The 12,816-nt window shown below is 39.2% G+C and overlaps 1 protein-coding gene across 7 annotated transcripts in view; it reads right to left on the bottom strand.

Annotated features, from left to right (window-relative positions):
• The window catches only part of TASP1 (taspase 1), a 153,471-nt gene that overhangs the window by 34,952 nt on the left and 105,703 nt on the right, over positions 1-12,816 (bottom strand). For 3 of the 7 annotated variants that reach the window (XM_075925645.1, XM_075925644.1, XM_075925650.1), the window contains one exon: positions 3,312-12,722. The exons of the other annotated variants lie outside the window; for them this stretch is intronic. In XM_075925645.1, the coding sequence (XP_075781760.1) occupies positions 12,394-12,722 (329 nt within the window). In that variant the 3' untranslated portion in view covers positions 3,312-12,393. Of the gene's footprint in view, positions 1-3,311; positions 12,723-12,816 lie in introns of those variants that run through there. 7 annotated transcript variants of the gene reach the window in all.

The following is a 12,816-nucleotide window of genomic DNA, read 5'->3' as shown; positions in this document are numbered from 1 at the left end:
AGATGCATAGCTCTGGAAAAAAGGCAGGTAAGCAGCATTTGGGTTGGCTGAGGTGAAAGCAGGAAACAACTTTTGGCAGAAACTTGGGTTGTAACCATAGTGATAGTCTGTCCTTATGGACGGTGGTAAAAGGGGTTCAGTGACAGAGATCCCCTTGAGACAGTCACCTGATGGGATTAGAAGGTGGGCAAAGAGTAAGAGTTAGAGAGATGTGAAGTACCAACTGTTACAGAGCTAGAGACAGCAGAGGAGGGAGTCCCAGAAAGAGTGGGAAAAGTAGGAATAAGATCCTCCGGAAAAGGGCGCTTTTTCCGGAGGATCGGGGACAGTGTAGACGCTCTTTTCCGGCTTTTCTAAAAGCCGGAAAAAAGCGGCGGACATTTTTATTTAAATGCCGCGGGGGATATTTCAATCCCCCGCGGATTTCCCTATTACGATCGCTGAAATTAACATGCCCCTTCCGGAAAAGGGGCCAGTGTAGACGTAGCCATGGTGACAAAGGAGAACCTTGGCAATAATACCAAATTTCCACTTTTACAGTTAAATTTATTAATCAGATTCTGGGCTGAAGAAAAGGAGAGATGTTGTTTTTTTTACCAGTTATATTAGGACTCTACAAGGACTCGTTGGTCCTTCGGCTATTTCATTTTCATGGCAGTAAGCTACAGAGCTCAGCAAGTAAGTGGCTTGTGCGCTTTCAGACCAAACTGAAGAGTTTGTAAGTACTGGCAGACCCTGGTTCTCCACTAAGTTTTTCCTTTCCATATCAAACATGTGAACGTTTGCTAGTGTTTCAAGGTCACTATTAAAAACAAAAGGAAAAACTATGTAGTCTTTAAAGTGCTACATAGTTTTTCCTTTTGTTTTAGCAAGATCAGACTACCACGGCTACCTCTCTATTACTATTAAAAACAAAGTACTTTTTAGTAGGTTTTTAGAGAATTCCAAATTCTAAAAATCGAAGACTTTCAACCAACTAACGACTTTTATGGAGAAAATGAAGAAAGCACTTCAATTCTCTTTTCTAAAAAAAGAATCACTAGCTACCATGATAAGGTTGGAAAGGACCACATGGCTCATCTAGTCCAATGTTTTGCATCAAGCATCAGAATTTAATAAGGAGTCAATTGAAGTTTCTCTTGGAGCACACACTCAAAATATTTTAGTCGTATTGTTTCTATTAACTTTTTAGCCAGTTTTATTACACAAAGGAGTGTTAACTCCTTAAATATTAAAAATCTCACATATAATTAAAATATGTAGAGTATATGTAGTCAATGTGTAGTATGTTTCTCTTACTCCAGGACTGGCCTTTCCTGAGCAGGGAAGGGGCAGCACTGCCTCTATGGCTGTTATCTCCCCTTCCAGACTCCATGTATAATACAAAAGCTCTTGGAGGTGAAATAGCCCCTTGGTAAAGCTAGGAAGTGACCATGCTGTGTAACTTTGCCTCCAGGCAGTCCTTTGGCAGTCTGACGATGGACCTTTTCTTCATCAATCACCAAGACCTGTGTGGTATTAGGAGACCTCCCATCCTGGGAACTCCAAATAGCATTAAATCCTTCTCCTGAGAGTGAGGTTAGCAAGGTTCTTTTGGTTAGATTTTCCTGCCAGAATTTGCTTGCCTTTTTGAGGTGTACTCTTGAAGTTCTCTTTGGGAAGGTGCAATCTCAGCTACTGAAATGTCATTACAGACATCAAAATACAGCCTGGTTTACTGTATCTTGAATCTGCATAAACACATCTTCATTAGCACAATACATTAGTCAATTACATTTAGCATTCAAGTTTATGTCTTCAGTCTGCCTTGCTAAATATTATTTGCTAATGGTGTTCAGGGCACAATCACAATATTATTACAGAGAAGAGAAATTTCAACAGGATGTCCCACACAGATTTGATTTTAGCGAACACTTATTTGCTGCTTCCTTACAATGTTTACTTTATGGAACTGTTATGTATGGTCTAGTATTCGGCCATATCTACACTAGGAAAATATTCAAAATTACTAAATTTGACCTAACTCCCAATTTAACAAATGTGAAGTGGCATGTCCATGCTATGAGGAAGCCTTGAAAATAGTCCGAGGCAGGCTCTGTTAATATGGACACATTACCTCAGACTTAGAGCCCCAAGAAGCATTGAGGGGTAATTAGTCTGAATTACTCTGGGGAGTAATTATTTCAAAATAGCAGCACCAGAGCGTACACACTACCGTTATTTTGAAATAACTATTTCAGAATTAGCATTACTCCTGATGAAAAGCAGGAGTACAGATTTTGAATTCCGCAGCCCGTTATTTCGTTATGGGCTCGGTAGTGTAGATGCTCCACTTATAAATTCAACCGTGGAAGGAGGTGGGCAGTACTTAGAAATAAAGTCCTAGTGTAGACCAGGGCCTATAGGACTATTCAAGAATGTTAATGGCATGACAGCTTTTTTGAAAAAGGATATATGCAATATAAGTTACACCACCAAAAAGCAATGCTCAAGTTATGAGCTTGCAAACATCCCTGTATAATTACGGAAATGATGCAGTAAGAAGCATGGAGGGCAAAACTCTTGCTGAAGACCAATCAGACTTAATGGGGATCTGATTGAGCACAGGCCCTGCGTTAGCTCTTGTTAAATACTTCACTGAGAGTGAAAAACGTGTTTGAGCTGTAAACAAAATTTAAAATTGGTTTAAGGAATCTGGCATGGATGTTGAAATCCTCCCATAAAAAAGACTAGGAAGGGGGACAATTTGAATCACTGTACTGATGTAGAACTTCATTTTTTTTTAAATGAAGATAATTTCTCATAATCACTCATGGGATGTTTTCCACCATGATTCATTAAATATAAGGTCATGTCAATTTCAACCCCACCTCCCTAAACAAAACAAGAAAATCCAATGAGTGGCGATTTAGACAAAATTGATCAATATTTCTAAACATTATTGTCTTTAGCAGTCCATAGGACTCTGTTAAATAATATAATTACATGTTTAATCAACATTCTAAGTCAGGATTTTAGATTTCAAAACTTGGCCAGCCAGTAGTCAGTTTTCTGTCTATCCATCCAGCAAGATGATGGCTTGTACATGAGTGTGTAAATGTGAAAGCATTAGGGAAAGTAATGTCAATAGAAAATACTTTGCATTTGGAACAGAAGGTGGTAATATTAACATTCTCAGGTCCTGTGGGAGTCTTACCCTTATCAAGTAAGCCATTACCTTGTGCCTGAGGAATGGTGCTCTCAATCATGATCTTCATCCCAGCACTTTAGATGATTAGATATCCTGAGCCCAAATCATAAGGTACCTTGAAGATAAAGACCAAGATCTTGAATGTGATGTGCAACTGCACAGGAAGCCAGCAGAGACCATAGAGGACAGGTTTGCAGCATGCAGCTGTATTATGTATTAGTTGTGGTTTCCAAATAGCTGCTGTTTTCATAACTAGGCTGTTTTGCTGTAGTCGAGAGTAACAATGGAGCGCAATAACTGAAGTCAAGGCATCATCCACCAGAAGAGGGCATGGTCATACAGCCAGCCATAGAAGGTAGAATGTTTTACTTGAAGAAGCTAGGATACAAGAGTTTGGTGTATTTAAAGAATTCAGAAGCATTCAGTCCTCAAAGCGTTTTTCTTCTCCAATAAGTGTAATCTCCAGCTTCCTCGGGTTCAATGTCAGTCAGCTGGTATTCATTCATAAGCTAATCTCAGACTAGCACTGGACAAATCTTGGCTAAAAATACTGTCATAGGCTACATCTACACTGAAGAGTTTTTGCACAAAAATGGCTGATTTGCGCAGAAACTCACGGAGCGTCCATACTACAAGCACAATTTTTTTGTAAGAAAAAGTACAGTAGATTTTCAGAACACAGGGCTTTTTGCGCAAGAGTTATTCCTCTTTCTACGAGAAATAAGCCTTTTTGCACAAGAGCTCTTGCACAAAAAGGTGTGTGTGGACGGACAACGGGTTTCTTGCACAAGAAACCCCTATCGGAAAAAGCACAGGTGCTCTGATGGCCATTCGGTGAATGACCATCAGAGCTTTCTTGCACAAGAGCGTCCATGGCAGTGCAGACGCTCCTCTTCCTCAAAAGCACATGGCAGTATGGATGCGCTCTTGCGCACGACCTTTTGCGGAAAATCTCTTCTGCAAAAAGCTCTTGGGCAAGAAGCCTGCAGTGTAGACATAGCCATAGTGTGAAGATTAGATAGACTTACACATTATCTTCATACTTGGAGTCACAATCTCACACCATTTTTGCCAGTGGTTGAAGGTTAAGTATTAAAGAAGAGCTAAAAGAGAACTGATTCTGTGAGACACTGTGCCTATGTCAGCAAATGCCATCTCATTTGTAGTTCCCCATCAAAACCCTTTAGAGCATCACTTTAGGACCTCAGCAATCAGCCTCAGACAGGACAAAAACATCATGAACAAATGGTGGCTACAAAGAGGTCCAGGAATATAAGAATAGAGGTCTGCCCATCATCCTCTGACATCAAGAGTTTGTTCATCAGTATTGCTAATTCCACTTCCATTCTAGTCCCTGGATAGAATCCAGATTACACAAGGTCTCAGATAATGGATTTTGTTAAAGAACTTGAGCTATAACCCCTCTTCCATTTAGTTATATTCCATTGAATTATGTAATGTTAAAGTTTGTTTACTGTTATAATTAAGTTTATCCAAAGTGATACATAAAGGTTTGCAATGATAATTAACAAAAGCATTCAGTTATTTCATGTGCAAGCAGTACCCTAAACTATATTCATACAGAAACCTAGGGAACAAAGATTTGAAAATATATTTGCCTATTAGAACTGAACAAGCATCAGATTTGGTTTATAGTTTTGAAAAGGTTTTCTTTATAAGAAACTCTAAGCTACAATTCATAATATTTCCATTGTTAATAGTCTGAATCTCTTGCCTGTAAGACGGCACAAACATTTACTCTCAAGTCTGCATTCCACAACCTTGGCCACATTTGAAAGAGATTGATGAGAGACAAAATTAACTGTTTTGTATAAAAGATATTTGTGTTTATAAAACACCATTCTTATTCGTGTACTAATCTACTGTTCTTCTATGTATTAAATTAAATCCATTCCATCTACAAAAGTCCACATTTAACTTCCCCACCTTCTATTCAACCAGCAATTGTATGTAATCCGTAATATTTTGGCTCTAAGCAAAGGAATGAGGGAATCACATCTGCCAATGGTTTGTTCATCACCTGCTGTTTAAACTGCTCCAAGTGTCTAAGCCAGGCATTCCCTAATTGGAAGAATTCCCAAAGTTCTGTGGAGATTTCAAGAGGTCTGTGAACAGGAAGCAAGAATCTAATGGCAAAGGCCAAAATCAGCTATTCATGAGTCCAATACAATTAAGCTATAATTTAACATTTGACTATCCAACTTCAGTTCTGCTTTACCAAACCATGCTTTTTGGCTTGGTCCAGGACTATTTCATTTGAAGTTTAATGGGAACACAAAATATGTGTTTAAGAAAGAGAAGTGAAGTAAACCCAGGCATATTGTCTATAATAGACAACCTAATTATTCCAGTTATTTCACAGTTAAAGGAAAAACTTGTATGGTATATGATACAGCTTTATATCAGTGAAAACCAACATCTGTGAAAGTTCACCAGAAAATAAGAGACTTTGTTTAAGCCTAATATTTAAGTATAAAACATATTTCCCCTTGGGAAATATTTTGCAAGAATTAATTGTGTCATTTTTAGAATTTCAAAGTACTCACAAAACTGCACTGAGATAATCATCCATTGATAGGTTACTGAAAGCAAAAAGATTCAGGTGGATTTTCTATTTTAGTAAAACAAGGCTTAAAGTGCATTACAAAATAAACTCATTTTTTTCTTAATTCTTAACAAAAAAAATGAGCATTTTGACAGTGAATACTGTTCATTTTATCTGCTTTTTATTTGAGCCTTTCCAAGAAGTTTGGAAATGGGAATGAGTCAGCTCTCAACACCTGTGAATTTGGGCACAAGCATCCTGGGGAAAATTAAGAGACACCAATGCTAAGTGATTAATTTAAGTTCACACAGCACATCTAGGACAAAAAGTCAGAGACAGAACACAGATTTTCTGACTTCCAATAAGATGACTATAATCAGTACTTTTTTTGTAAAAAAAAAAGGGGGGGTGGGACGGGACCAGTACTGCATCTGGAGGTGCAGTACCGTCACAAAAAAAGCACTGACTATAATCAGAAAAATCTTCATCTCCAGCAAGGATGATAGCCTTTAAAACCAAATTTAAGCACAGTCCCAGCTCAAAAATTATTTTCTGTTCCATCTAGTAAGATTAGCAACACTTTTTATTCCACATGGACTTTATTTCTTCTTTGCCCAAACCTGCCTCACTTAATAGCTCCATGTTTCTCACTTCTGAATGGCCTTTCTGTTCCTCCTGCAGACCAGCTTGTTTATCTACGGCTTCTAGCAAATCTTTTACACAGTAAGATGTTTTTCCAATTAGTCACCAAGAGGAAGAGCTGCTTTTGGAAGAGTCTCCTTAATGTGCAGTTAGTACAGAGGGGCCAGGGTAGGCACTGAAAAACACAGATGCCCTATCACACAACACTTAAGTAAATCTGCCCATCTTTCTCAGGTTTTTGTAATGCACCTGCCAGAGGTATTAAGGACTGATATACCCTATGATAAAACAACATATACATTGCTCTTGTGTTGGTTTTTATCATAGCTTTACTGCAACAAACTAAAAAGACACGTATGAACATTTTCAGGTTATGTCTTCATTTTATCTTTCTATATCCTGGTATTTCTTTTCATAATCTCATTTAGATCAAATTTTTTACTTAAATTAATGACCACAGCCCACACATTTTCCTGACATTTGCTATTTTACTCAGTATTCATTCCTTGAATATCATACTATTCTAACCTATTATTTAATTTCTGTTTTCCTCCACAGCACATTTTCTCTTCACCTCCCAAGGCCCTGTGTACAACACCAAAGTTACAAAGTCCCAAAGGTTATCTTTGCACTTACCACCTGGATTATCAGGGAAACCATGGATGTTATTGTCTTCTCATTATCTTGTCCTATCTGGACATTGTACTGACAATACATTCCCCAAGATTTCTACAAACTAAATGTGCTTTGCTGGAGTGCTTGTGCAGGAAAGTCACTCTGAAAAACGCACAAGCACAGTTTTTCAGAGAAAAACATAACATACTTGAGCCCCATTTAAGCCACTGGGACTTAAGTACTTTCCTGACTCTGGAATTCAACAGACATTCTGAGAATTCATCCTTCTAAACCCAGGAGAGAACATACTCAAAGGGACAGTCCTGTTTTCTCCACAATCCAGTTCCCATTCTTTCCTTGGTTCTATTCTTCTCTATTCAGCCTGTCTCTGCACCCTCTCTCTAAATATGTGGTGCCATTACCTGTAAACTGTGGATATAACTGGAAAAGCTTTGCCTGACCTAGCTAGCCAGCACTGAAAACTACCAGCCAGTAGGAATACTGAGGGGGTTAGCAGTTACTAAGGTTTTGAAGGTCTTTACCAAACAATACTTCAGTTTTCACCATTATCTTCTTCAATATTGGCACTGTAGGTGAAATAGAAAAAAGGCTAGGCAGCATTCAATGTAATTATCTCCTTTAACATTGCTGCACAAAATGTCATACGACAGAACATTGAATTTATATACCACATTGCCTGGAATGGCTCATTTACCATGAGTGCCAACCTCAAGGCTGACTGTCAAAAGCAGGACAGCCAGCCCAAAATGGTATATTCTGTAACCGGTATAGTGATCCAGGAGTTCACATTTTTTACTCGTTTGGTGAAATCAGTCTTACCATGGAGTCACAGATAGTTCCTTTATACACTCCAGTCTATCTTGCCATCCACGCAAGCTGGATAATGTGATAAATGGTCACTTAGGATATGTCTACACTGCAGAGGAAGATTGCAGCTGCCGCTATCAATCTTCCAGGGTTCAAATTAGCAGTTGAGTTAAGGCAGCTAATTTGAACTGAGAGGAATGCTCCTGTTGATGCCAGTAACCCTCATTTCACGAGGAGTAAGGGAAGTGGAAAGAAGAGCGTTCTTCCTTTGACTTCCTGCAGTGTAGGCAGCGCCAAAAAACGAGTTAAGCTACTTCGACTTCAGCTACATTATTAACATAGCTGAAATTGAGTATCTTAATCGGACTTTGTCCTGTAGTGTAGACATACCCTTACATTAAAAAAAATAATAAAATATCCAAATTGCACCCAGTTCCAAGAGATCTGTTACACACACAGGTCAATTTCCAGATCTCACACCAAAAGACAATGCTATCAGCCAATTCTATAGTAAACTAACTAAAAGGTTTGCTAGCTAGGAAAAAGTTATTGAATGGTTAAAGCAGGTAAAAAATGTATGCACTGATGAGTAAGAATCTATACATTCAAACAGAGAAGAGATGCCATAATCTGCCAGTTTCCAAAAGCCTCTCAGGGTGATCCAGAAAAGTTCTAAATTTCTTGGCCTTCTCATTCAGTTATTCTGCCCTTTTACAAGCCAAACAGTCCAGAGACAAATTTTCCCTTGTCTCTTTCCTTACAAAGAAGAAGCTGACAGGATGACTAACCATGTGGCCTATTTCTTTGATGGTGGAGACAGAGGAATACATTTAGCGTCTTTGATCTCTCATCAACACAATGTTAACAGGCCTTCAAATGCTCAAGAATTAGTACTTTCCTGTTAAAGCCCTTAATTTGCATTAACAAGGCTTCTTTCTCGTTAGATAGGTTATTTAGTTATGTAAGAAATAAACGTTTTCTATTGCATTGTAACAGGATACAAATAAGTGAAAACTATGTGGTAACATCCCATTAGTTTTCATACAGTTTAAACACTAAATACATTCTTGCACTTTTAAACAATCACAATGAGTTCTACCAATACATGAGTGAATTGGCCTGGTTTCCAGCTACCAGTTTGTCAGCTGGTGCCTGCTTACCAGTATCACACATGTAATGGCCCTTTAACATTTAAAATTAGAACAGTTCACTATAAACGACTGGTTTAAAAGCTTTTTATCACCAAGAAACAGTAAGTTGCAGGGGAACCAATGCATGAGTATTTTTGCTTGAAGTTATTATTAACTCCAATAATCAACCTAAAACATATCTATTTTTCTCCCATTTGCTATCTAACTAGATCCTAAGCTTTTGGTCTGTAAGCAGCTGGTTAGCATAGAGTATTACTGAAGAACTATTCTTGTCAACCGTTTTCTTATGGGTATGCTAACATGAAAAGTGGTTAAAAATACATGAAGTGTATTTATCCAGCCTACTGCTAATCAAAACAAAACGCTGGGTCTAACAAAACTCTTATTTCAATTAGTAATGTATGAATTCAAGAGAGCATATAATGTCTTGAACTGGGATACATTTAATCTTTCCCTTTACTTTTTTCCATTAAGTAAATTAGAACTGCCAAGAACATTTTTTAAGACAAAGATTTGGATCAATCTGTCCAGATTTTCCAAACACCTTGACAATACTGTTCTGAATTAGACAGCAATGTTATAAAATGTGTAAATCCTGCCTACAGTATAGCTGCTTGTCTTAGACAGATTACTGCCTATTCTGCAATACAAATATTGCATTGGGACATAAAAGATTGCATCTCTCCCATATCACACAAGTGCAGTGGCCAGATGTAGTGCTCAAGACAGAGACCTAGCTTTCCACATGGAAAGGAGCTAATGCCAAGACATTTGCAATGAAGAACCCTTGGTTACAAAACTTTTCCCCCTTTGCCTTCTCAACACACTATAACATCTATCTTTTCTCTCAGTCATAGGAGAATAATATCTGAAGGGATGAATTCTGTCCTGCCCTAAGCTGCTTATTAATGATCTTATTTATTCAGGGAAAATTAAGCAGCATGTCGGTCGTACACACATTTTACAAGAACGAAAACTTAGCGTAAAGACTCTCAGAGCATGGAAGGTGCATCTATCAAATGATTACCTTTACATAGGTACTTTATCTAATATGATTTGTAAACAGTATTCTTTTTGTAACATGAATGCATTACACAATATTTTCTTGATTTTAAAACTGCACCTTGGGATACAGGTATGAAAATACACACACTAAAATATAAATAAGGTTCAAAGTCTTGCTTTGCTTGTGGTAAAGATTCTGACAAATAAATACAAGGAAATTGCCAGCAAGTTATGAATATTTAGTCAAAATTAGGCAGCAACTTTAAGATGACCTAAATATTACAAGCAAAAACCTTATCTACAATTTGAAGTGATTTTGCCATTTTTCTGCTTCTGGAAAACCTCCAGGAAAGACCATGAACATTCTACTCCCACTTTAACCCTGTATAACAACTTGACAAACTCTAAAATTAAATATTACCTCTTCAGAACTTCAAGTTGAATACCCTCCTAACAACTATTATTTCACTTCCAGTGCTTGTCTGTACCCCACCACCTAATTCTCCAACCTTTCTTGACTTTGCCTCACCTTGATTTAGGGAACTGAACCCTTTTTGCACTAAATGACATTAAACAATGTAATATTTTCAATTAGAACTGGCTCAGGTGACATTTAGAATATTTAGGATTTAAAAAAACTGTACAAATGACTATACCTTGATCAACTAGATCTAAACATAATCAGGAGTTTAAGAAATAGAATTGAAGCAGGTAGCTGAATACAGTAGTGCTTCCTTACATGACATGAAGAGTTAGCTTCAACCCTGGAACCAGGATATTACAAAATGTATTAATTTTCTACAGTCTTCTTTTTATCACCTGGAGTTACCACTAAAATAGTTATAGCTAGACCTCAGTGGGTCAGGAGCCAAATTAGCAATCAGCATTACCCAAATGAGCCACAGTACTGTGACTTCATTGATTCATTCACCACACCCACACCCTCTTTCTCCCTCTCTCATATAGCAAAATAAGAGGCCAGGTACTCTATAGCTGGTTAACAACATAATAAAAGCACCCTGACTGGTTAATATTAATACACTATGTGATTTAATTATCACATATTACAAAAAGCTGCAGGAGACACATTAAAGAGGCTCTTGCTGCTCCTGGGCCTCAGTTTGAGTATCACTGTGCTAAAGGCTCACACATTTACATGTTTTTGGTTTTGGGTGAAGGTTTAGCATGGGGTTTTCAGACTGAAATAAAAGTAACTAGCTGCAATGAAGAAGTTCTCCAGTAAGGATGATGTGTAAAAGGGAAGTCAAATCCCTCGGAGCCATTGATTCCCCTATGAGGGGCACGTACAATATACATACATTGCTAATGCTTAGATATATTTGCTCTTTGTATAGGAGTAAGACATGACAAAGGTCAAGGCCTGTCACAGGTAATAACTTATAATAAGGAGACGAGGGGAAGTGAAACCAGTCTTCTGTTAAGTAGAGATATGGATATATTCCACATCCTTTAAACTTGTGACCGGCTCAAGCAGGAAAGGAAAAAGGGAAGTATGGCTCGTCCATTGTTCAGCAAAAGTGAATGAATGTAACACAGCTGTAGCGGCAAAGTCAGCAAGTAGGCACTGTATTTAACCTCATTTGGAAAATTAACCTGACCTATAGGAATGCTAAACGTCAAAAATGAAGTAACCTATCATGTTAAGGCACCTAAACCAGGAAGGATGTTAACCCTATAAGAACCCCTGCATATGAGATGTTGGGGGTCGGCTCTGCTTTGAACATTGAGTTCCTTAGCCGTACCTTGGTTGCAACCAATAAACTTGAGTTGGACCCAGCCTGAAAGTGTGACTCTCTTCTTGGGGTAAATCAGACTAGCCTCCAAGGGGACGAAACCTTGCAATTTATGCAACAAGGAGAACACATCACCAAGGAGGAGGGTACTTACACACTTAAGGGACACATGCCCCAAGCTCAGCTGTTAAGGAACTAAAACAGTTCTTATGTTTCCGAATGCTGAAGGATTAACTACAGTGCAGTCTGACATATTACCTATGCCAAAAGTCTCAATGCAATGCACGTTTATCTACAATAGATTAGATCAGGTCTGCACAACTCGGAAAGTGGCGAGGACCATATTACTCCAAAGACAACAGCTGCGGGCCGCAAGGGTAGGTTGGGGGGGGGAGGGAGGATACTTTATTAAGAATTTTTCAATTAAATCAGGCCTGCACAACATACGGCTCCCAATACCCTTACCCTCTCCTCTCCCAGCATCACCCTGTCCCTCCTCCCACTGACACCTCCCCTCCTGCCCTTTTCCTCATTGTCTCCACTTGGCCCCCAGCATGTGTCTCTCCTGCTCCCTGCCCCTTGGTGCCTTCCCCTTTCTCCTGACCTGCATCCTTCTCATCAGCACAAGCCCCTTACCCTCTCCTACCTGGCTTCTGCCTTCCAGTTTGCGGGGCTGCTGGAGCCTTTTTGAATCCGGCAGTCGCCGGCCGTGACGTCACGATACCACATTACGCCAGCGTTCTGGCATCTGCCGGCGTCCCGCCCTCTGGCTCGCACCCCACCTCCTCGTGCTGTAGCTGCACGCAGGCAGCCCGGAGGCGAGAATCGCCGCACTTTCCCCTCCCCAGTGGTGCTCCACTCCTCCGCTCGGCCGGCGGATTGGATGGGGCTGCGCCGCCCGTAGCTGTCACAGGCCACAAGTGAGCCCCTGCGGGCCGCATGCGGCCCACGGGCCGTATGTTGTGCAGGGCCTGGATTAGATAGTAAACATTTTAGGTAACATTTGTTTTCGTACTTTAATTTACTTAAGTTTTGTACTTATATTTTTCATCTATACATGAAACA

The sequence above is a fragment of the Pelodiscus sinensis genome, chromosome 3 (genome assembly GCF_049634645.1).
Source record: "Pelodiscus sinensis isolate JC-2024 chromosome 3, ASM4963464v1, whole genome shotgun sequence".
NCBI lineage: Eukaryota > Metazoa > Chordata > Testudines > Trionychidae > Pelodiscus > Pelodiscus sinensis.
The sequence above is the reverse complement of the archived record's forward strand: the minus strand, read 5'-3'. Positions and strand labels throughout refer to the sequence as shown.